Source organism: Aspergillus tubingensis, assembly GCF_013340325.1.
Source record: "Aspergillus tubingensis WU-2223L DNA, scaffold_8, whole genome shotgun sequence".
In the NCBI taxonomy this organism is placed as follows: domain Eukaryota; kingdom Fungi; phylum Ascomycota; class Eurotiomycetes; order Eurotiales; family Aspergillaceae; genus Aspergillus; species Aspergillus tubingensis.
In genome coordinates, this window is record NW_023336282.1 from 650,518 (window position 1) to 671,089 (window position 20,572).

The following is a 20,572-nucleotide window of genomic DNA, read 5'->3' on the forward strand; positions in this document are numbered from 1 at the left end:
AGGGTGGCATTGGACTATGTACACTACATGAATCATATTTGATCTGGCATTGTTTTCTCTTAGTTGTTTTTTATCGTTCACTACTGACTAGTTATAAGACCTTGTGTATACCCAGCCGATGAAGGCATAAGTCGCTTCAGCGGCGATGAAGCCCACCTTATGTATGATTAAGGATCTTGCTCGGTTAGGGACTAACCTGAGCCATAGAAGGAAAAGGTTACTTGCCCTCGTGGCTATCTAGCAAACACTACAGTAATAACAAAAGGGCTTGATTATGGTGAGGGAATGTGTCCTCATTTTCGTAATCCTCTACTTTCTGCACGAGCAAAGCAGGGTAACTACGGGAAGACCCTCTATGGTCTACTGATGGGAAATACCATCATACACAGTACACAATCGGTTCAGTTCTACGTCATTAGATGCTGAAATAAACAACAAAAGCTGTCGAGATCCACCGTGTTCAGGCTCAGCCTCGGCTGCATACGTGGTTTCTCTGCTCATTTTCCTCCCAACAGAACCTTACTTATGTAACCTAGACGCCCTAGTTAGGCGAACCTCTTACACGGCCATGACCTGACCGGTGCCAACCCTGTCCTTCGATGCCTGGTGTGAATTTAAAGTATTTTAATGTGTCCATGCTTCTACGTGAAACAATGACCCACTCTCTCAGATGATTAAAAAGCGACTGATGGGATTAGAAAGGTATCACCTCAATGCAATTGAGATACCTACCAGAAGAGGAGTAAGAAGCTTCTCAAAAGAAGCTGTGGCGTGCTCTTCGGTTTCAATGTCTGAAGGACAAGGTGTACAATACCGGATGGACCGAACGCAATTATTCTGGAATTTGATCTCCTCGAAATCAGAAAGGTCGATTGTCCTCATGATATGTACGCAACGTAAACTCGGGAACTGGACACTGTCTAGGCCGTCGGGTTTGCGGTGAAAGTCTATTAGTGTAGCACGCTTGATGTATCTTGCATATATATTCCGGCGTGCTTCTGGGATATTGCCAAGCACGTCCAAAACATCATCTTGACTACCATCTCGGTGAAGGAGGGGTCTGGGGTTTTGCCAGAGCCATCGGATTGCCTCCGAGAACCACAATTTGTTGACGAGGGCGCAAGAAAGGAGTGAACGCCCACCCCAACTACGCGTGGCTGGGCGGTAGTGATAGAGGCACTCGAAGATGTGGTTCAAGATCTCGGGAATTGCCAGCGCACGCTGAACAGCTGGAAGAAGGGGTACCTCATTCTTCAGAGCCATTAGCAAGTTGAAAACTATGCGACCAATTGTCAGCATGGCCAAGAGTAAGAAATTCTTAGCGCTCTGTCCGTGATACCTTCTACCATCACTTGGCTAATATGATTATCTAGGGCCGGTGAAACCCATAGATAGGCGAGTAAGTCTGAAAGAGAAGGATTACAATGAAGTAGTCACAGTAGTAAGATGCACAGTTCTGGCCAGTGAAAAAAAAACAATAGTCTTGATCTATAATGTTTTATGACAAGTGTGAGTTGAAAAAAGACTCAGATGTGGACAGACAATGACCTAAATGAGTTGTAGGAACAATCCCTGCAGTTAGGCATCTACCAGAACTGCGTTGTCTCTGCTGCCTGCAAGTCCTCCTCCTTCGCTGAGGAGGCCCTTATTTGAAGAAGATATAAAAATCCAATGGATATATCAGCCCTGTCCTGTGGGTCAATGCCTTTTTGGGAACATATCCATAGAACTGTAACAATATTAATAAGGCTATCTGATGTTGCTCACATATAATGTTAGCAAACAAATTCACATAATACTACACTGTAGTTCATGGCGATTTACCTGCAGGTCGAGCACCCCTCTCGTTGCCTCAGGCATGAACACGATAGCTCCATTTCGGGTCTAGCGCCACCAGCTCCTAGGCCTTCCCCAAAGATCCACTCCCTTATCTCAAAGACCACTTCAACTGCAAAACACCATTGCTTCCACGCGCTGGAAAATGTCCTACGCCGTTGAAACGAAGAAGCGCAAGTTTCATCGGGTTCTCGAGTCTCTAACCAAACCTACAACCTCCGAGTCCACAAAATCAGCTACCGCCGAAGCGCCTGCAACCGTTCGAGACGCATCGAACAAAAAAGCCCGTCTAGATGCGCCCGGCTTCTCCCTTGCACGAAACTCACTTCTAAAGGTCGCACGCCCTAGCTCCAGAGATTCGTCGTCATCCTCAACCTCGCGGCCCAGCTTTGTTCCTTGGGATCGCGAACGTTTCCTCGAACGATTGGAAACCTTTCGTCGCGTCGACCGATGGGCACCCAAACCGTCAGCAATTAGTGAGGTGGAGTGGGCTAAGCGCGGCTGGATATGTACAGATGTCGCCCGGGTAACATGTGCTGGGAACTGTGGTGGATCGGTTGTGGTCAAGCTCCCGGATGAGCTGGATGAGTTGGATGGGTTTGATGCCGAAAAAGTGCAGGAGAGGAAGGAAGTTCGTAAGTTTGCCAATTGCCGTGTCTGCTTCGTGTGCCTAATGGAGATCAGGAGCCAAACTTGTGGACGAATACGCGGAAAGGCTGGTCAAGGGGCATGGGGAGACTTGTCCGTGGAGGAACAAGGGCTGTGATGGTGGGTTCTTTGATACTTGTGGTTGCCATTCGGGAGCTGACTGTTACAGCTACTATCCATCGATTGCCGCTAGCAAACCCCGAAATAGCTATCTCCGGCCTGGAAAAACGATACTCGAACCTCGTGAAGATGGCCGATCAATTGCCGGCCGCAGACGTCATCCAAACGCCTCAGTCCTTCGATCTCGACATGCTCATTAAGATACTTCCAGCAAGCTTCAACGGGTCCGAAGAAAGTACGCGCACGGAGAGCATTGAGAGCAATACTGAGGGTGAAGGTGGGAAAGGGAACGCGCAGAACTCTGAGCCCGAGCCATCTGTTTTAAAGAACGCTTTCATACTAGCATTCTTCGGTTGGGACTCAGTCCCCGACGGGACAGCTGGTCTGGTCGGCTGTAGCGTGTGTTTCCGGAGATTGGGCCTGTGGATGTACAAACCAAAGCCCAACGGCGATGACGCTCTGTACGACTCATTGGAAGTGTTGAATGAGCACATGGACTATTGTCCTTGGGTGAACGGAAAGGCTCAGAGCGGAACGGGACGGGCCACCGAGAAATCAGAAGGCCTACGTTGTGGCTGGGAGCTGCTGGGCCAGGCGCTCAATGTGCGCCATCGCCGACTGAATCGTTCGACCACCTCGGGAGACAGTCGTGCTGTCTCCGAGGTACCATCCACGGATGAGCTTGTGGCGGACGATGTCAACCCCGAGGTTAAAAAGGCCAGTGACCGGGAATGGTGGGCCAAGTTACGCCGCATGCGACAGGTTTTGAATGTCGGTTCGCCTAGAAAGAAGCCGGCTTCGAAGTGATATTCTCTCATAATATTGTGTTTCTGCACATGATACTCCTCATCTGGTTGTTAATGCAGCGTGGCGTTCGGGCATTCTCATATCTATCTTCTCGATATCCTCATTACTACATTAGTTATGCTATAGCGAGCCTTTTCCTCCGCCTCGATAACTTAGAGTACATCATACTAAATCAAAGAAAGATCGGAGAGCAGAAGTTATCATCTACTCAACGCATTGCTTTGGAGCCATATGCCCAATCCACCAATCGTAAGTAAGGTGAAGATTATAAGCACCCATTGCACCTGCCCTCTCTTCCCCTTCCGCTTGTACATCTCCCAGCCCGGTCCTGAGCGGCCTGGCAGAGGCAGAAAAGTAACAACCTCTGCATCGGCCATTACTTTTGATGCCAGGTCAGCAGGCAGGTTGCCAGCATATGGTGCCCAATATCGTCCAAAGACGGTGTTGAGGATGCCATCTCGGGCCTGAATTCGAGAGACTGAAGCCGCGGTGCGACACATGCCTACCATGCGAGTGTATCGAGTCTCCCGATACTGCTTGAGGAGATGCTGAATCTGGACATTTGATGGCTTGCAAACCCCACGGGCGTTGACGAGATCATGTAGAAGGGAGGAGAGCGCGGCAGCATCCTCGATGGCAGAATTGGCTCCCTGGCCAAAGTTGGGCGTCATCTGGTTGCACACTGAGTAAGCCCAACGATCTCACTTCAATTTCCTAGCGACGTACCTTGTGAACGCTATCTCCAATCAAAACCATCCTATCATGGTGCCATGTCTCGAACACTCCCTCCTCCAGCGCTGTCATCGAGGACACCTCTCTGTTCTTCCACAAGTCCCCCACGCAGATGTTTTTCCAGAACCGCACGTGTTTGACCCGATCGAAGAGCTGTACAGCATCCTCGTCTGAGAATCGCGGGACATCAGGATAGACGTACTTCCTATCCAACTTCTGGATCACGAACCAGAACACCCGACCATGTCTGCCGTGGATTGTTAGAATGGATAGATGGTCGAAAATCCCGTTGATCTGTTCGCTTATCTCGAGCCCTGGGATGGCTGATGAGATCCCGAAAACGCAGACATATTCAACAGTCATGCCTGCTTGTATTAGTTCTCATTGCACCCAGCACAAAGAAGATGAGACTTTGTAGAAATATACTTCTTCTTTCACGTGTCGAAACCGATGCAGGCCGATTCTCCTCCGCCATCTTCCAAATTTCACTTCTCACCCGACTATGTACTCCATCAGCACCAACCACGAGATCGGCCTCATACTCTGTTCCATCAGCCACAGAAACAGCAGTTCCATGTTCCGTCAGTCTCACGCCGACTACCCTTTTTCGAGTGAGAACGTTCTGCTTCTTTCTAAGCCCTTCATACGCAATCTGCAGGAATTTCTGCCGGTCCAAGAATGCAACCGGGTATCCGAACCTATACCCTTAGTCACAACACCCTCCATCTTCTTTCTGTCCGCAGGATAATCCAGAGAATGTTGACATACCTGTCGCCAAGAACCTTAGGATAGACGTTACTAAAGCAGAACCCATCTGGATAGCTAATATTCGCCTGATGCAACGGCTCGATCACACGCTCAATCTCCCCAAATAGGCCCAGTTGCTCGAGGATCCGTCCGCCATTTGGCATGATACCTATCGAGGCACCAACTTGCGGGGCAACATCTTCTCCTTTCTCGAGTATGAGGTACTCGATATTGGCGCGTTCGAGACAGTGCGCAAGGGTGAGGCCTGCGACAGAACCGCCCACAATAAGGACGCGAAAGGGGGGTTGTTGGGCATTGGCCATGCTTGCGAAACACGCCAGATACAAAGCCTAATTGAAGATAAGTCCTGCGTATGGTATATATATTGTGTCTCTTTGGTTGACTGGTTTTATATCGAGCCTGAGGCAGATGGATTCCAAACTGTACGGCAAGCCAAGTGTTTGCTATTCTCACTGCTGGAGCGAATGGACCTCAAGTGACAACCAGCACTGGCATTGTGGCATAACTGCGTAGTCAAGCTACTTCGGGCTTATGCAAGCCAGCCCCGTGGTACATGCGCTTGACCAGTAGTTGTTGTGTCACAAGCGTGGCTGTTCATCATGCCATCGTCTACTTGCAATCAAAAGTGGCAAAACAGTAGTATGCTTTACCTCTAATCCTACCCGAGGACAGCAATATATGTGAATACAGTTTATCCACTGCGTTATTCTATCGTTGGGTGATGGTCTTTGTTGGCCCAAACATATTTACTATTACATGACAAGCAGAAACTCCGTTCTCATGAGAGCACCACAAAGAGTGGTACAACACCGTGAACTTTCTCCGCCATTCCGTCAAGATAAATCGCTGTTGTGTTACACACTCATCTATCTCCATGCCGTTCCTGGCTATCAACTTATCCCGGTGATATAGAATCTTCCCGCAGCTCATACTTGTCTGATGCATATACAACGCACAATAACTCAGGTAAGTATCTACCTCTCTTTGTGCTTGATTCCACACTGGGATCTTTCTTCTTGTCGCTTGACAGAATAGAATAACGCTCCATACAGAATTTCAAACAGAAAGAACATGACCACGGACCATAACACAAGCGGGCAGTTCAACCAAGAAAAAGCCTCCCACCAGCGAATATATCGAACAAGAGCAAAGCCAATGGCTGATGTTGATCCAAAAAACCTGGAGGTCCTAGTGATTACTAAGCACAGCAAACAGCCTAAACAGATCAAACCAACGCTTACCATAGCGTCCATGACGCCCCTCGTGTGTTTCCCCGACTCAACAATTGAAACACATTCCCTATGCTGATAAAGAGCTGGCATGCAATCGCCCCCCACGTATAGGCTTGTGCGGGACCAACCTGGGCAGTAAGAGCCATGTGACCGCTCAGACAACAAATTGTCGTCGCTGCGAAGACGAGGGGCATATGGTCCCTCACCATTGCAGAGTGGTGCCACTCATTTGGGGCATTCTTGATTCCCGCGTAAATGACCCCAAGATCGAGAGAAATGCCCATGAGAAAGGCAACCCGCTCGACAAACCCTTTGGCAGGATACATTGTGCAGAATATGATTTCCCAGGCAAAATTGATGCAAAGGCCCCCGATGGTCATGCAGTATGTTTGGTCCTTGAACGATATGTGAATCATCTCCACATAGTGAGCAACCCAGCCAACAGCCATTCCGATGACGAAAATATCGGCGAGCCATTTTAGCTCGTTATACTCTGGTGGAGCAGTAGAATGGTCGAACCCATCCATTGAAGCGATACGAAGACACGATTCAATGCTTGTAGCGATTTTGTTGCCGTCAGGATCTGGGTCATTTGCGTTTTTACGTGACATGAGCGTGCTTATATAGTGAGATGACCCGCGGTCACCCAGTGCTACGGCGCCCTGGTACTGTTCCGCTGACGATATGCCATGAAGATCTGTCATTCCCTATGAGTGGACTGATGTCCGCACCAGGTAGGACCATCAGGAGTCTCGGTAATCATGTGTCACCGGTGTGCCATTCTCAAGCCGTTCAAAGACCTGCAAGTCAGCCAAGGGGAGTGCACCAGGTTTCAAAGGCTGTATCTCCTGTCGTGCCGCTAGAGGCATGTCGCCATACCCAACTGTCAGCTTCTCTCAAGAGCGAGAGTCAGGCAACAACCATTCTGGCCGGCTCGACCGCACTGAAAAGGAGATGGTGTAACTTGTGCGAAGCAACAGCTTACCCAGAGGGGACCCTGAGCTCTTGATGATGAGTGTACGGCTGAAGTATCCTACCCATAGCATACATATATAGACAGGACAGCGTCCCTTTGCGAGCTCATCGGGGTACCGCGCTGTCATCCGTTAACTTTCTCATCCTTGCACTTCGTCCCACTCAGGGAGGACCGAATCATGGCGGCACTTCCGGACGTTGCCTCCATTCCCATCCCTCTGGTGGCAACCCTAGGCATTGCCCCTCTAATTTTCTATCTCGTCCTTGATAGAATTGGTCCCTTGTGGCCAAATTCCAAAGCTTTCCTGATTGGCAAGAAGAAACCGGAGACGGTGACATCGTTCGAGTGCCCATATGCCTACATCCGTCAGATCTATGGGAAGTATCACTGGGAGCCATTCGTACAGAAGCTGTCTCTGAGGCTCAAGGATGAGGATCCGGCCAAATATAAGATGGTTCTGGAGATAATGGATGCAATCCATCTGTGTCTGATGCTAGTTGACGATGTACGTATACCTTGAATCTATATAAAAACACTCTAACATCAAGCAGATAACTGACAATAGCGACTATCGCAAAGGCAAGCCAGCAGCTCACCGGATATATGGCCCTTCAGAGACAGCAAATCGCGCTTACTACCGAGTCACCCAGATTCTCAACAAGACCGTGCAAAAGTTCCCCAAGCTGGCCAAGTTCCTGCTACAGAATCTGGAAGAAATTCTCGAAGGCCAAGACCTGTCACTAATCTGGCGACGGGATGGACTGGGTAGCCTTTCGACTGTTCCTGAGGAGCGAGTTTCAGCCTATCGTAAGATGGCGTCATTGAAAACTGGGGCGTTATTCCGGCTGCTGGGACAATTGGTGATGGAGGACCAATCGATGGACGGGACGATGACTACTCTTGCGTATGCCTCGTTTAATTCCTTACAAATCTACCATGTCTAGCAGGAGCCAAAAGCTGACCCTGAGATAGGTGGTGCTCGCAGCTGCAGAATGACTGCAAAAATGTCTACTCATCCGAATATGCCAAGGCCAAAGGGGCGCTTGCCGAAGACCTGCGAAATCGAGAGCTCTCGTTTCCAATTATTCTCGCGCTGGAAGCTCCCGAAGGGCATTGGGTCGCCAGCGCTTTGGAGACCAGCTCACCGCGCAATATTCGCAAGGCGCTTGCTGTGATTCAGAGCGAGAGAGTGCGAAATGCTTGTTTCAAGGAGCTCAAGTCGGCGAGTGCTTCAGTCCAGGACTGGTTGGCTATCTGGGGACGGAACGAGAAAATGAACTTGAAGAGCCAGCAGACGTAGCTTTTTCTTATTTTGAGGTATACAGTTTCACTTCTCGTATGAGGGTCGAAGGATCATTCCCCTTAGGACACGTTCTGGGTTTAATTTGTGCCATACATACACGGTAGATCAAAACAGCATATATCAACATTTATACGTTGAGTTCGGTTGATTCATTGAGCTATGGACTGGTGTGTCGATGTTCCCACCAGCTTTGACAATTACATTGACCCTGGAGAACCGTACAGCCTGCTTCGGACGAAGTAAGGCCATAGATATAGTCCGAGCAGGTTGTGGTAGCATCGAGCAAGCCACAGAGGGGTACGTGCATAAACCATGTTACAGTTCGGACCACCATCAGCTGGAGTATACTATTCACCAACATTACTGCCCGATATTAGGGTAGTGCTGGCGCTGCGCTCACCCTAGCCATTATTCCTCCCACCCAGCCATTTTCGCGACAGTGTGATTCCCGTTCATTGTCCATGTACAAGCTCTGTGAAGTAGCGCCTGCTCGCATACTTAGTCTGTTGTGTGGATGCTTACTGTCCTGAAGCTAACAAACAGAGCTTATGCATGAAATGTCAGACCTGCCCTATTCTCTCCAAACTCAATCCATAATCTAACATACAGGGATCTCTTACCTCTCCTATACTCTACCCAACCCTCATACACGCCCCTACACTACAGTTCATCACTCAAGTCCCAATCCCACCTCAGCCTCCCAAAAACAACACAATGACTCCACCCCTCCTCCCAACAGCCCTCATCCCCGCCATTCTCGGCATCACCGCCCATCTAACCTACTTCATCCACGCCGACCTCGAAAAGCATGTCGTCTTCCTCGCCAACTGCCTCATCTTCTGGCCGTTCCTCGGCTTACTAGCCCTCTTCATCCTCGGATATAAAGAGATATCCCAATGGATCGGACTAGCGATACTAACCTTCCACTCCTCGCTGCTAGCTTCTATAGCGATCTATCGATACTTCTTTCATGCGCTGGGCGGGTTTACAGGTCCGAAGCTAGCAAGGGTCACAGCGTTGTGGGATTTCAGAAATACAGTGCTGGATGCGAAATGGTACCTTAAAGTGAAGGAGTTGCATGAGGTGTATGGGGATGTTGTTCGGATTAGTATTCTTCACTACCTTTATTCCTCGTGTGGTTTGTACATCACCTCACTGATTAGATAGAACCTAGGGAGATCTCCATCAACGATCCATCTGCGATAAAAGACATCTACGGCGTGGGTACGACATGCGTCAAGGGACCGTTCTACGATCTACATTATCCGCATCGATCATTGCAGATGGCGAGGGATAAGGCGTTTCATTCGAAGAGGAGGAGGTTATGGGATCGGGGGTTTACGTCGAAGGGTATGTCTCACACTTTATCTGCGTATCGAGTAGCTGAGTGATATGATAGCACTTGCCGGCTACGAACCCTACCTTCTAGAGCACTGCAAAGATATAGTCCAGGTTATTGAATCCCGATCATCGCAAGCACAAGAGACCACAGCGCTAATTGATGGGTTTGCATGGGACTCGATGGGGATATTTGCGTTTGGGAAATCGTTCAATATGCTGCATGGGGAGCCGCCGAAGATGCTGCAGATGATGAGAATGATGGGGCGAGGGGCAAGTGCCTTGTTGAGCTCGATCTGGCTGGTTATATTTATGCGGGGGATGGTGGGTGTGAGGCGGTTTACGGATAGCTGGTTGGACTGGTGTGCGCAGTGTGTGGAGGAGAGGAGTAGGGTGTGTTTGCAAATACTGTCTAGCTTTTGTTGAGGATGGTTTAGGCTGATGTGGTTTAGGTCGAAACTGATCGTCGGGATCTCTTCAGCTATTTGATCGAGGAGTCAAGCTCCGGGGGAGACCAGTCTATAGGTGGCGTTGATGGGGATCTTGTTCGCGATTCAGAGCTCGCTATTACGGCTGGCAGCGACACGGCCGCCAGTACCCTCAATGCTTTGTTCTATCTCCTGGCACGACATCCGGAGAAGCTGCGCCGGCTGCGGGAGGAGATAGATTCTGCTGTGCCTGCTGGGCAGGAGCTGTGTCATGCGGCATTGGTGAAGAAGCCGTACCTAGAGGGGTGTATCAACGAGAGTCTGCGTCTGTGTCCAGCTGTGTTGAGCGGATTGCAGCGCGAGACAGGACCAGAAGGGCTTCGAACGGCGGGAGTTTATATACCTCCAGGGATGATAGTGTCTGTGCCGACGTATACGATTCAACGAGGTATAGTATTAACCTTATTTGTGAAGACAAGAGCTGACATCGTTTACGTCTAGACTCGCGCAACTTCCCCCGTCCAGACGAGTTCATCCCAGAAAGATGGTCCAGCCAGCCAGAGCTAGTCATCCACAAAGAAGCACTCAACGCATTCTCCAGCGGCACCTACTCCTGCGCAGGAAAGGCATTCGCGATGATGGAGATGCGACTGCTCGTTTTCACGATCGTAAGGCACTTCGACATTAAGTTTCCCCCAGGGGAAGGACAAGAACCGCTAGATAGACTGGAGGGAACAGGTCCTTTAGACTGTTTCACAACACATATTCCAGAGTATCATCTACTCTTTACAAAGAGATAGATAGATAGATAGATAAACCCCAATACAGAACTGTGTCTCACCACACTGAATAGTAGGATATCATGTAGTAATTAATGATGGTAGGCATCTACCGTTACTGTTTCACTCCATTCACAGGCCGCATCCGGCCAGGCAGGAAACACGGTTCAAGGCAGGGGTTTCAACCAAGGAAACTCAACTTAAAGCAGCTTGGATTCCGTGCGACTTCAACTTGCTTTATCCCTGCTACTAAGTCTACTACCCCTTTCATGGGAGGTATCATATTATTTATCCCTTTCACTTCCGTCTCACTTTGATCATGGCCTCTGAAGAGGAACAGCGCACAGGCCAACGGCCCAGCATCAGCATGTACGATCCCGCCCGAGACCGCTGGGAGGAGCAGCCTGTGGTTGCTGCTGAACCGGCGCCAGTGTCTGCTTCCATCGAAGCAACACCATCGCAGCCAGAGGAAGTCAAACCGGTGAGTTAGTCATTCCTTTTTAAATTCAGTACAGAGTTCTTTGCAGTGGAGAGAATAAGTGGAGTCCTGCAGTCTCTCATCCACTGCGAACTAAAGTGGCGCTTACGCTCGGCGGAGGCGGTGATTACTTATTCTTCCCGCAAATAAAAGACTCCGAAAAGAAAATGCTCCTGCGCGTCTGATTGTCTCGCGACATTCTTTTTTCAGTGTTCCATCTTTCTCTTTCCATTGCAGGATATCTGACGCTGATTGTGGATGTTCATTGGGGTTTCTTCTTCAATATAGGTTCATGATCCTACTGTGACTTCTACGAGTGAACCCCTTCCTCTTCCCCTTCCTCAAACCACCGCTACCGATCTTTCTCAACAATCGGAGCAGCAGCAGCAGCAGCAGCAGCAGCCTTCTATCCCGACACCTCCATCCTCCCAATCACGTCGCAAACACAAGATAAACAAAATGGGTGACTACTCTCGCTCTGGCTCTGCCGATGTCTACGCCGAGCAGAGCTCTCCTGCGGCCGATAGCCACAAGCGCAAGCTCGAGGACGAGACATCGGAGCAGCAACCACCCGCCGACCAAGCGAACGACCGTCCCATTTCAAAGCGTAAGCGACTCGAAGAACGACACCAGAAGCTCCGGAAACGCGGCCAGGCACCTCCCTCGGCTTACTCGCGCCGCGATGGCGACGAGACAGCAGCACGCGCAGCACCACAGCCCCGATCCCCCTCACCGCCCCTTCCTCCGCGGTCTCCGTCGCCCGAAGTGCAGGCGCGTCAGCGGAAACGACCTGGTGGCGGAGCGCGGCGAGGCCTCGTGGACCCGCAGACACTGCGGCGGCGACAGGAGGAGCGGGAGCGCGCGCTGGAAGAAGATGCGATGCGCAACTCGCAGAGCCGGGGCGTGACGGACATCGTGAGACAGCATTACAATGCCGTTCCGCAGCGGGGGCGGGAGTGGCGCAAGACGGAGAGTAAGATTAAGGGGCTACGCAGTTTCAACAACTGGGTGAAGAGTACGTTGATTCAAAAGTTCTCACCGGATGAGGAGTTTGTGGCGCGGGCGATTGGGACGAAGGATTGGGCGGATGGAACGGGGCCGCCGCCGATGGAGGAGAAGCGGTTGCTGGTGATTGATTTGGGATGTGGTAAGGGAGGTGATCTGGGCAAGTGGCAGCTTGCGCCGCAGCCGGTGGATCTGTACGTGGGATTGGATCCAGCGGAGGTGTCGATTATACAGGCGCGCGAGCGGTATGCGGGGATGCGTTCAGGCAGAGGCCCTCGTGGTGGTGGACGGAGGGGAGGACCGCCGTTGTTTCATGGCGAGTTCCGGTCGAAGGATTGTTTTGGGGAGTGGTTGGGAGATATTGATATTGTTCAGCAGGTGGGAGTGGATCCGAATGTTGGACCGGGAGGGTCGATGATGGCGTCGCGCTGGGGTGGGGGTGGGTTTGATGTGGTGGCATCTATGTTTGCCATTCACTATGCGTTTGAGAGTGAAGAGAAGGCCCGACAGATGCTGCGCAATGTCGCGGGGTGTTTGAAGAAGGGTGGACGGTTTATCGGCGTGTGTCCTAACTCGGACATTATCAGTGCCCGTGTGGCCGAGTTCAATGCCAAGCGCAAGGACCGTGAAGCGGCGAAGCAGGATGCTGAGCCGGAAGATGGTGAGGTGGAGGAGGAGGCCAAGGCAGAATGGGGTAACTCGATCTATCGGGTGAAGTTCCCCGGAGATACGCCGGAGGATGGCATCTTCAGGCCGCCGTATGGATGGAAGTACAGCTACTTCATGGAGGAAGCGGTGGGCGAGATCCCGGAGTATGTGGTGCCGTGGGAGGCGTTCCGAGCGTGAGTCCATCCCATGACCACGAACTATGGATTACGATACTAATGAAACAGGTTGACGGAGGAGTACAATCTGGAACTGCAGTACCGCAAGCCGTTCATGGAGGTGTGGCGGGATGAGAAGGACGATCCGGAGCTGGGGCCGTTGAGCGAGCGGATGGGCGTGAGAGATCGCACGACAGGCGAGTTGACGATGACGCCGGAGGAGCAGGAGGCAGTCAGTGAGTATTCCTTTACTGCAGCTGGAGAGGGTGTACGCTAACAGGACAGGTTTCTACCATGCGTTTTGCTTCTATAAGGTGTGATGGATACATAGTATTAGATGAGGGTAAATAGATGTAATGGACATGAAATGTATTTACTTCAATCCAACTATCATATAACTACGGAGTACTCCATACTCCATCCTATAATAATGACACCGATAAGATAAAGAAACCCTCTTAAGACCATACTTCCCAAAACAGCCTAGCGCCACGCATCGCATCGCGTCGCGTCTTTCAACTTATCTTTATCCATCAATCAATCTTTAGCCTCAAAGAAACATACAACAAAGAAACCTACACCATATACCCCTCCTTCTTCATATCTTTACTGTCCTCCTTACCTATACCCACCACCCACACCCACACCCACACCCACTTGAACTACACACACCGCACCGCACCCAAAGTCACTTCCGAAAAGAAACCAAAATGCCCAAACGCTCCCGCCCACCACCCACCCCACGAGCAAGAGAGAGAGAATCCACCCCCCCTCTCCCCCCCTACGAACCCCCAACCAGCACCCTAACCACCCTATCGCACCAACCCACCACCGCGCCCGCCCTCTCCGCCCTCCTCGCAACACACACCTCCTCCACCCTGAAAACACATCTCCAGCACGCGCAGGAGAAACTCACCGATGCGGCGGGGGAGATCAACGAGCGGTTAACGGATGCGAAGGAACGGAGTAAGAAGGCCAGAGAAAGGAGGAGAAACTTACGCTCTCATACCTCCGGAAATAATAACAATGATGGTGGTGAGGGGGATGGAAGTGAGGAGGAGGAAGAGGAAGAGGAGGGTGGGATTGAAGAGTTCGAAGAGAGAGTGAACGCTACGACGAAGATCCTGGAGGAGACGATCCGAGGGGTTATTGATAAAGAGGTGCGGGGGGAGGAAGTTGGACGGGTGATTGCGGGGTTGGAGGGGGGGGTTGTTGAGCGGATGAGGGTGAGGGGGGTGAGGAGGAGTCAGAGGGGGGTGCAGTTGAGGAGGAGGAGGAGGGGGTTGAGGGGTGATGATGAGGAGGAGGATGGTAGTGAGGAGGAGGAAGGGGAGGAAGAGGAGGGTGTGGATGTAGATGAGGATGAAGAGGGTGCGGTGCCGTTCCTGGCGCAGTTTGAGGAGGAATTACAGGGTAAGATGGAGGAGTATAATGGGTTGAGTTTGACGAGACGGTATTTCCCCCCATCTCCATAATACCATATTTTGCCAGGTTACTAACACAGATTCTGGCAGCTACACAACCAACAACTCCTACATCGGCTTCTACAAAATCATCCACGAAGCGAAACACATCGGCGACGAGATCCCTCCTCCACCTCACCCATCAACATGGTTCTCTCATCTCGAAGATCATCATCCCCATTCACAACCTCCATCCCACCATCCATCTACCTCCACCACTACCACCACCACATCTGCATCCACCAGACAAACCAAAACCACCACCACCCGCTCTCACCCCCGCCATCCCTCTCCCTCTGCTTCCGAAGACGACGAAATCGCCATCCAAACCGAGCGCATCTCCCTAAAATGTCCCCTCACCCTCCTCCCCTTCCGCGACCCCGTCAGCAGCACGAAATGCCCACACAGTTTCGAGCGCGAGGCGATATTCACCATGATCGGCGGGAGTAATCAGATGGTGCCTGATCCGCGGGGATCATCTGGATCATCTGGATCTATATCTGCAGGAGGAGGAGGTGGGAGAGCGAGGAAGCGCGTGCGCAGCGTCAAGTGTCCGGTGTGCGAGGTGCAGTTGACGGAGTTTGATCTACGGAGTGATCCTGTGCTGGTGAGACGGGTGAAGAGGGCGGAGATGGCGGAGTTGAGGGAGAGGGAGAGGGAGATGTTGGGGGAGAGTCAGGATCATGATGGTGATGGTCAGGATGATGACGGGGGTGGTGGTGGGGGGAAGAGGAAGAGGAGTGGGAGGAGGGGGAGTGCGGTTGAGGTTGATGATGGGGATGATGATGATGATGGTGAGAGTGGTGATGATGAAGGGGAGAAGAGGATTAGAGTTAAGAGGGAGAGAGGGATGTCTGTTGCTGCTGCCGCTGCTGCTGCTAGGATTAAGCAGGAGAGGGCGGAATCGATGGTCGATGTTGAGGAAGTTGATTTGGATGGAGAGGAAGAAGGGGAAGGGTATGATTCTATGTATGATGAGTGATTTAGTTACATACGATTGATTCTGCCATGAGAGTAGACTTTTATTGCCTATCTCTATTTAAATCACTAGTAGCTGCAAAACACGGGTATAATAAATACAAACAGCCATTGAAACAACATCAACCATCCATCGAAACACCATCATCCATCCACAATCATTAAGGCATTTCGATCTTCTCCTGCATCTGTTCCAGACAGTGCAACCAGATCCGCACACCTGTGCAATAATCATCATCAAACGACAGAAACCGCGGCACTGAAATCAAGTTGTCGACAAGCGAAACATCGTACTGAATCACTGCACCCTACTTGGTAATCAAGTTCAGATAATCGGCCACGATAAGCGTCACCATCCTGTGGGTCTGGGGTTAGCCAACGGCACTACTAAGTCACTAACAGCAAAGGTGGAGACACTAACGCATGAGGAGCGATCCGCACATAGTACGTTCCGAAGCCGCGGTAGAACCGCAACCAGCCCTCCTCCTGGACGACCTTGCGCGCGCAATCCAAGACGCCCTTGTAGGGAAGTTGACCGGTCTTAGGATCCTTCTGCTGCTTCTGCAGACGGGTCTTGACAAAGTCGAAAGGCAGGGAGAGGAAGCTGGCGAAGAATCCCGCAATAGCGGACGCGGCAAAGGTCTGGTTCTGAGTCGACAGGCTAGTATGCTTCTTCAGCTGCGCCTTGGACTCGGCAAAGAAGGTCAACTGGCCGACGTTGAGTGCCATGGCACGGATGACGGTGGGAAAAGCACCCGCCCACAGAGCCGGGACACCTTCGTGCTTGGAGATGCGGAAGAGCGCGTCCATGACGGAGCGGTAGTTGGCCCGCGCCTCGGGAGGCTTGAGACCGTCGGACTGCATGCGCACCAGCGCCAGATCGGCCGGGTTGCCAATCATGGCGGCAATACCTCCGGCAGCGAGACCGGCTCCGGCACGTTCGGCGAAGGTGACGCTGCGGTTGGCGGCTTCGGCACGCTTGTTGAGAGTCTTGCTGAAGGTGTCGAAGAATCCCAAGCGGGCGGTGGTGTAGACGGCCTGGCGTAGAAGTCCAGCTGACAGACCGGTGTACAGATCGAGGGCCTTGCCTGAGGCAATAATGTCGCGGGCCACGCCAAAGGCAGATGGGCGAGGACCGGTGCGCACACCTTCACCGGCGAGCTGCAGACGGACTTTGATCATGTCGATGGGCTGGATCACGACCGTGGCGGTCATGCCAGCGAGGCCACCGTTCACGAAGGGAAGAGCAGCGCGGGTGTAAGGGTGATGGAGGAAATCCATGGCCGGCTGGGGCTCTTTGGCCGCGGTGGGGGAGGCCATGTTGACGAGGAAGCAGGATTCACACCAGATCTAGAGAGGTGAACGAGGGTTAATGCGGAGACTTTTGAGGAGTGAGGGCGGATGAGACGCGCCGAACGAAGAATATAAGAGGAGGAAGACAGATGAACGAAGGATGAAACGCGAATCAACAGATAACACGATACGCGGTGGGTGGGGGGGCAGGGAGAAAAGACCATCTAGCCATAAGGATACGAAGTGCCTGGCGGAGCAAAGAAAAGACAGATTTTCTTTGCCAGGCACTCAGCATGACCGACCGTGACATGAAATGGGCGGGAGGGGAGATTCAACGTACCGTGGAAGCACAGCTGGGCAATGAGGGGAACCCGGTCGAAGTCACGAAAAGGCCCGACGAGAATGAGTAGGAAAGTGGTGAACCGGTTTTTGGAGGAGGAGTTGAACAAGTTGGAACAGTCAGATGATGGGAAAGGAAGAAGTGAGGAGGCGAGAGAGAGAGAGAGAGTGTGTGTGTGTGTGTGTGAGCAGTGAATGGATTAATTTGTTGCGAAGGTTGTACAACTGGAAGCAAGCAAGCAAGAAAGCAAGTATCTTGGGTGGGTTGATTCTGAGATACTTATAATAACTTGATGCATGAGTCAAGGTAGCATTGACGGGGATTCGATGATGTATTTGTATGCCATTGATTCATTCTATCCGAGAAGCCGACCAGCAATTACTTGACTGACACTTCGAATAATCTTCTCCAGACTGGGTAACTGTTTCCATCCCCACTTTGTTAGCCGATGCCAAACTTAAGGCCCGAGCGATCGATGAGGATTTAGTTAGTATAGTATTCAGTAGTAAGTATTGGGAGAGTTGTAGTTAGTTGCTGCACGATGCCGCCAGCTGGAAAATGCGGGGTTGCCACGTCTGATGATGTTCCATTCATATGATTCTGTGTCTATGATGAAGTTGTTATTCTTGTCTCTACTGATAGATAGATATCTCTCTCTCTTCTCATAACAGTACGATTTATTTCCAAACATGCCGTGTATTGCAAGTATTCAACAAAAAAGAAATAGATACAAAACAGCAAGCTACTAATACCAAAACGTCATGGCGGGGAATAATCGTCCATCATACGTACATAAAGTAATTACCGTAATCTCCCCACACCTACACTAAACCAAATCGGGACTAACCACGAGAACGGTCCGGTTTGCGCTGCTTCTTGCCGCCTTCCCGAGGTTATCTCCTATCTCCTCTTTCCCCAGTTTGCCAAGTGGGTTAGTAATGTCGGTGGTAATAATGCCACTTGGTATTATTATTATTTTCTCCAAAGCTTGGTCTTCGTCGATCAGTCTAAGGTAGGTACTGTCTGTCACTTCGGAGATATCTGGTCGTATAACATATTCTTTTTTTCGACTTCACCAAACACTAGGATACTCGTTAGCTACCGTTCAGAATACTAGTAGAGAAACAGCAATAGAAACATGGTATCACTCACAACATCATTTACAATATCAATAATGCACCCCCGGAATAATCATATTCAGATCTCCTACTATATGCTGGATTATCTCCTTTCTCCCGATTCCTCCGACTTTCGGATCTTCCCTCGTGCTGCCTGCCACTGTCAGCCGGAGAAGATCTCCTCCGTCCTCACTTCAGTAACAATGTGATGACTACGCACTTCAGTGGCGTAGCAACTATGATCGTATCGCAGGGTCCCAGTCAAGTAGCCGGCAAGGTGGATGACTCGGTTGGAAGGGTTTGTTGGCTGTATGCCGGAGCACTGATCTCCTAGCCCACTGCCTCCAGGAGTCACCAAGTTGTTGGGAATCTACATCTACCTACAACAAACAGACCCATCAAACCTAGCTAGTTAGTAGTAATACACGTCGTATCGGAATTACAATTCCAAAAAGGGTCCTCCCTATCCCCAACTATCCCAATAAAACACAGCTTTCTCCATACTGCATCTTCGATAGTGGATGAACTGGGGCGACGGATACCTTCGCGGCAACCACTCCCCCCTGGCGGCAGCACATCTCGGGATCCCGGAGCGGGTGAGGCGGGTATCGGTAGTCGCGCGCGGTGAGCTTCACTTCTATCCCTCGGGTACTCTCCCGGGACAGGACCCAGCAAGGAGTAATCAGCAGCGTGCTGACTGGCTGGTTACCCTGTCAGGAGGCCCAGGCCCCCAGGCGGATTAGCTACTGGGGCTTAGACTACGATCCTGTCTGTGGGGACTACCTGCCACAAGCGAGCTGCAAAGAAAACAGCCGATTCTCGCTGGAATGCCCATCTCATATCGGAGTATTGTCATCTGCAGGCTATCATCTCTTCTGGCGGCCTATATTGCTCCTTGTATCCGGCGGAATAGCCGACTCGGTTTGTCTTCTGCTGTGTGTGCCCGCGCGGCCGAAGTTGAATGACCGGCCTCGTTCTTGCTGATGATCTGGTCGTAAAGTTAGAATTTCTGCGCGTTCGTTCGCCCAATGCTTGCCCCGCGTGCCCTGCCCCCATCATTGCGGCGGTCATAGCTGGCCGTCGCATGTCGTAGCTCCACATGATACTTGCCAACGCCATCTGGAGCTTCAACTGCGCTAGATGTCGCCCGATGCACGCACGCGTGCCTTGCGAGAATGGCGCGTACTTCGCCGAGCTAACGCCGAGATTGATGTGTCTTTGACTCTGCTTTGTTGGGCAGCCATTGTTCCGGGGGGTACGTGTTTGTGGAGGGCAATACAGCAGGCTGTGGATACTATAAATGCCTGTGCTGACGCTGCACCCGGCTGGGATCTGATTGTGTCGTCTTCTTCGACCCGACCGTACGGGTATCTTGCCACGGCTGGTGAGACGCGTATCTTCTCCTTGTTGCAGGCTTGATTGTATGTACATTGCTGCATCAATGGGCCGCTGTGGATATCACTACCGTGGGAAATGCGTTCCGTATTTCGTACGCCAGTTTCTCGTATGCATGAGGTAGTTGCGAGGTAGAAGACTCGCGCATAGGCTGACGGAAGTGGGATCCGAATCTGAGTATTGGCATCTACCGAAACAGGAGACCGAACAGCAACGGCGGGCCTTGGTCAACCGACTGAAGACGCATATGGACATACTCGCCGCGTCTGCCATCATACTATTGACCAGGCGATGATAGCGCGAGATATGGTACAGCGTACATTGGGACTGCTGGCTGCAGAGCAGATTACAAACCTGCCGCATACAAGACCGATGATTACGCCGAACGCAAAGGAGCTGCACCAGTCTGACACGATCATTGGCGTCCCCACGAGCTGCCATTCGCATCTGTCTGCACGAGATAGAGGGCGTCGCGGAACCTATGAACCTGCGACAGACGCTTCGGTTCGAACCCCCGCATGGCAGCGCTTGGGAAACCAGGTCCGACGGTGTTACTCGACTTGGCATGTCCGTTTGAGTTCGTCAAGGTAAAGAGATTATTGGTCCCCAGTTGTATCACTCCGTAGTGGACTTCCTTTCGCAAGTCTTTTCCTCGGATGTAGATATCTATTCCTGTCAGTAATATTTTGATGGTATGACTAAAAACCAACC

General features: G+C 51.3%; 9 protein-coding genes across 9 annotated transcripts; 5 read left to right on the forward strand and 4 right to left on the reverse strand.

The window, feature by feature from the left end:
• Nucleotides 1–541: 541 nt before the first annotated feature.
• Nucleotides 542–1,299, reverse strand: AtWU_06557 (F-box domain protein; the record flags this gene model as incomplete). The annotated part of the gene is made up of 2 exons (XM_035501666.1): nt 542–685; nt 733–1,299. 2 exons carry the CDS (start codon nt 1,297–1,299, stop codon nt 542–544), a joined length of 711 nt encoding a protein of 236 aa, XP_035357559.1.
• A 682-nt stretch (nt 1,300–1,981) lies between these two features.
• Nucleotides 1,982–3,411, forward strand: AtWU_06558 (uncharacterized protein; the record flags this gene model as incomplete). Its single annotated transcript, XM_035501667.1, has 3 exons — nt 1,982–2,471; nt 2,521–2,604; nt 2,654–3,411. 3 exons carry the CDS (start codon nt 1,982–1,984, stop codon nt 3,409–3,411), a joined length of 1,332 nt encoding a protein of 443 aa, XP_035357560.1.
• A 200-nt stretch (nt 3,412–3,611) lies between these two features.
• On the reverse strand, nt 3,612–5,213 carry AtWU_06559 (FAD-dependent oxidoreductase; the record flags this gene model as incomplete). Its single annotated transcript, XM_035501668.1, has 4 exons — nt 3,612–4,082; nt 4,138–4,508; nt 4,570–4,841; nt 4,912–5,213. 4 exons carry the CDS (start codon nt 5,211–5,213, stop codon nt 3,612–3,614), a joined length of 1,416 nt encoding a protein of 471 aa, XP_035357561.1.
• A 672-nt stretch (nt 5,214–5,885) lies between these two features.
• pyr4 (meroterpenoid cyclase pyr4) lies at nt 5,886–6,847 on the reverse strand (the record flags this gene model as incomplete). Its single annotated transcript, XM_035501669.1, has 2 exons — nt 5,886–6,099; nt 6,153–6,847. 2 exons carry the CDS (start codon nt 6,845–6,847, stop codon nt 5,886–5,888), a joined length of 909 nt encoding a protein of 302 aa, XP_035357562.1.
• Nucleotides 6,848–7,297: 450 nt separating this feature from the next.
• On the forward strand, nt 7,298–8,419 carry AtWU_06561 (prenyl transferase; the record flags this gene model as incomplete). The annotated part of the gene is made up of 3 exons (XM_035501670.1): nt 7,298–7,624; nt 7,671–8,023; nt 8,092–8,419. 3 exons carry the CDS (start codon nt 7,298–7,300, stop codon nt 8,417–8,419), a joined length of 1,008 nt encoding a protein of 335 aa, XP_035357563.1.
• Nucleotides 8,420–9,136: 717 nt separating this feature from the next.
• AtWU_06562 (cytochrome P450) lies at nt 9,137–10,935 on the forward strand (the record flags this gene model as incomplete). The annotated part of the gene is made up of 6 exons (XM_035501671.1): nt 9,137–9,507; nt 9,597–9,772; nt 9,822–10,153; nt 10,213–10,636; nt 10,690–10,856; nt 10,927–10,935. The coding sequence occupies 6 exons, from the start codon at nt 9,137–9,139 to the stop codon at nt 10,933–10,935; spliced, it is 1,479 nt and encodes a 492-aa protein (XP_035357564.1).
• Nucleotides 10,936–11,286: 351 nt separating this feature from the next.
• abd1 (mRNA (guanine-N7)-methyltransferase) lies at nt 11,287–13,594 on the forward strand (the record flags this gene model as incomplete). The annotated part of the gene is made up of 4 exons (XM_035501672.1): nt 11,287–11,448; nt 11,734–13,292; nt 13,344–13,510; nt 13,560–13,594. 4 exons carry the CDS (start codon nt 11,287–11,289, stop codon nt 13,592–13,594), a joined length of 1,923 nt encoding a protein of 640 aa, XP_035357565.1.
• A 390-nt stretch (nt 13,595–13,984) lies between these two features.
• AtWU_06564 (SUMO ligase MMS21) lies at nt 13,985–15,719 on the forward strand (the record flags this gene model as incomplete). Its single annotated transcript, XM_035501673.1, has 2 exons — nt 13,985–14,727; nt 14,789–15,719. 2 exons carry the CDS (start codon nt 13,985–13,987, stop codon nt 15,717–15,719), a joined length of 1,674 nt encoding a protein of 557 aa, XP_035357566.1.
• Nucleotides 15,720–16,023: 304 nt separating this feature from the next.
• On the reverse strand, nt 16,024–17,035 carry AtWU_06565 (putative mitochondrial dicarboxylate carrier protein; the record flags this gene model as incomplete). The annotated part of the gene is made up of 2 exons (XM_035501674.1): nt 16,024–16,072; nt 16,137–17,035. The coding sequence occupies 2 exons, from the start codon at nt 17,033–17,035 to the stop codon at nt 16,024–16,026; spliced, it is 948 nt and encodes a 315-aa protein (XP_035357567.1).
• Nucleotides 17,036–20,572: the final 3,537 nt, after the last annotated feature.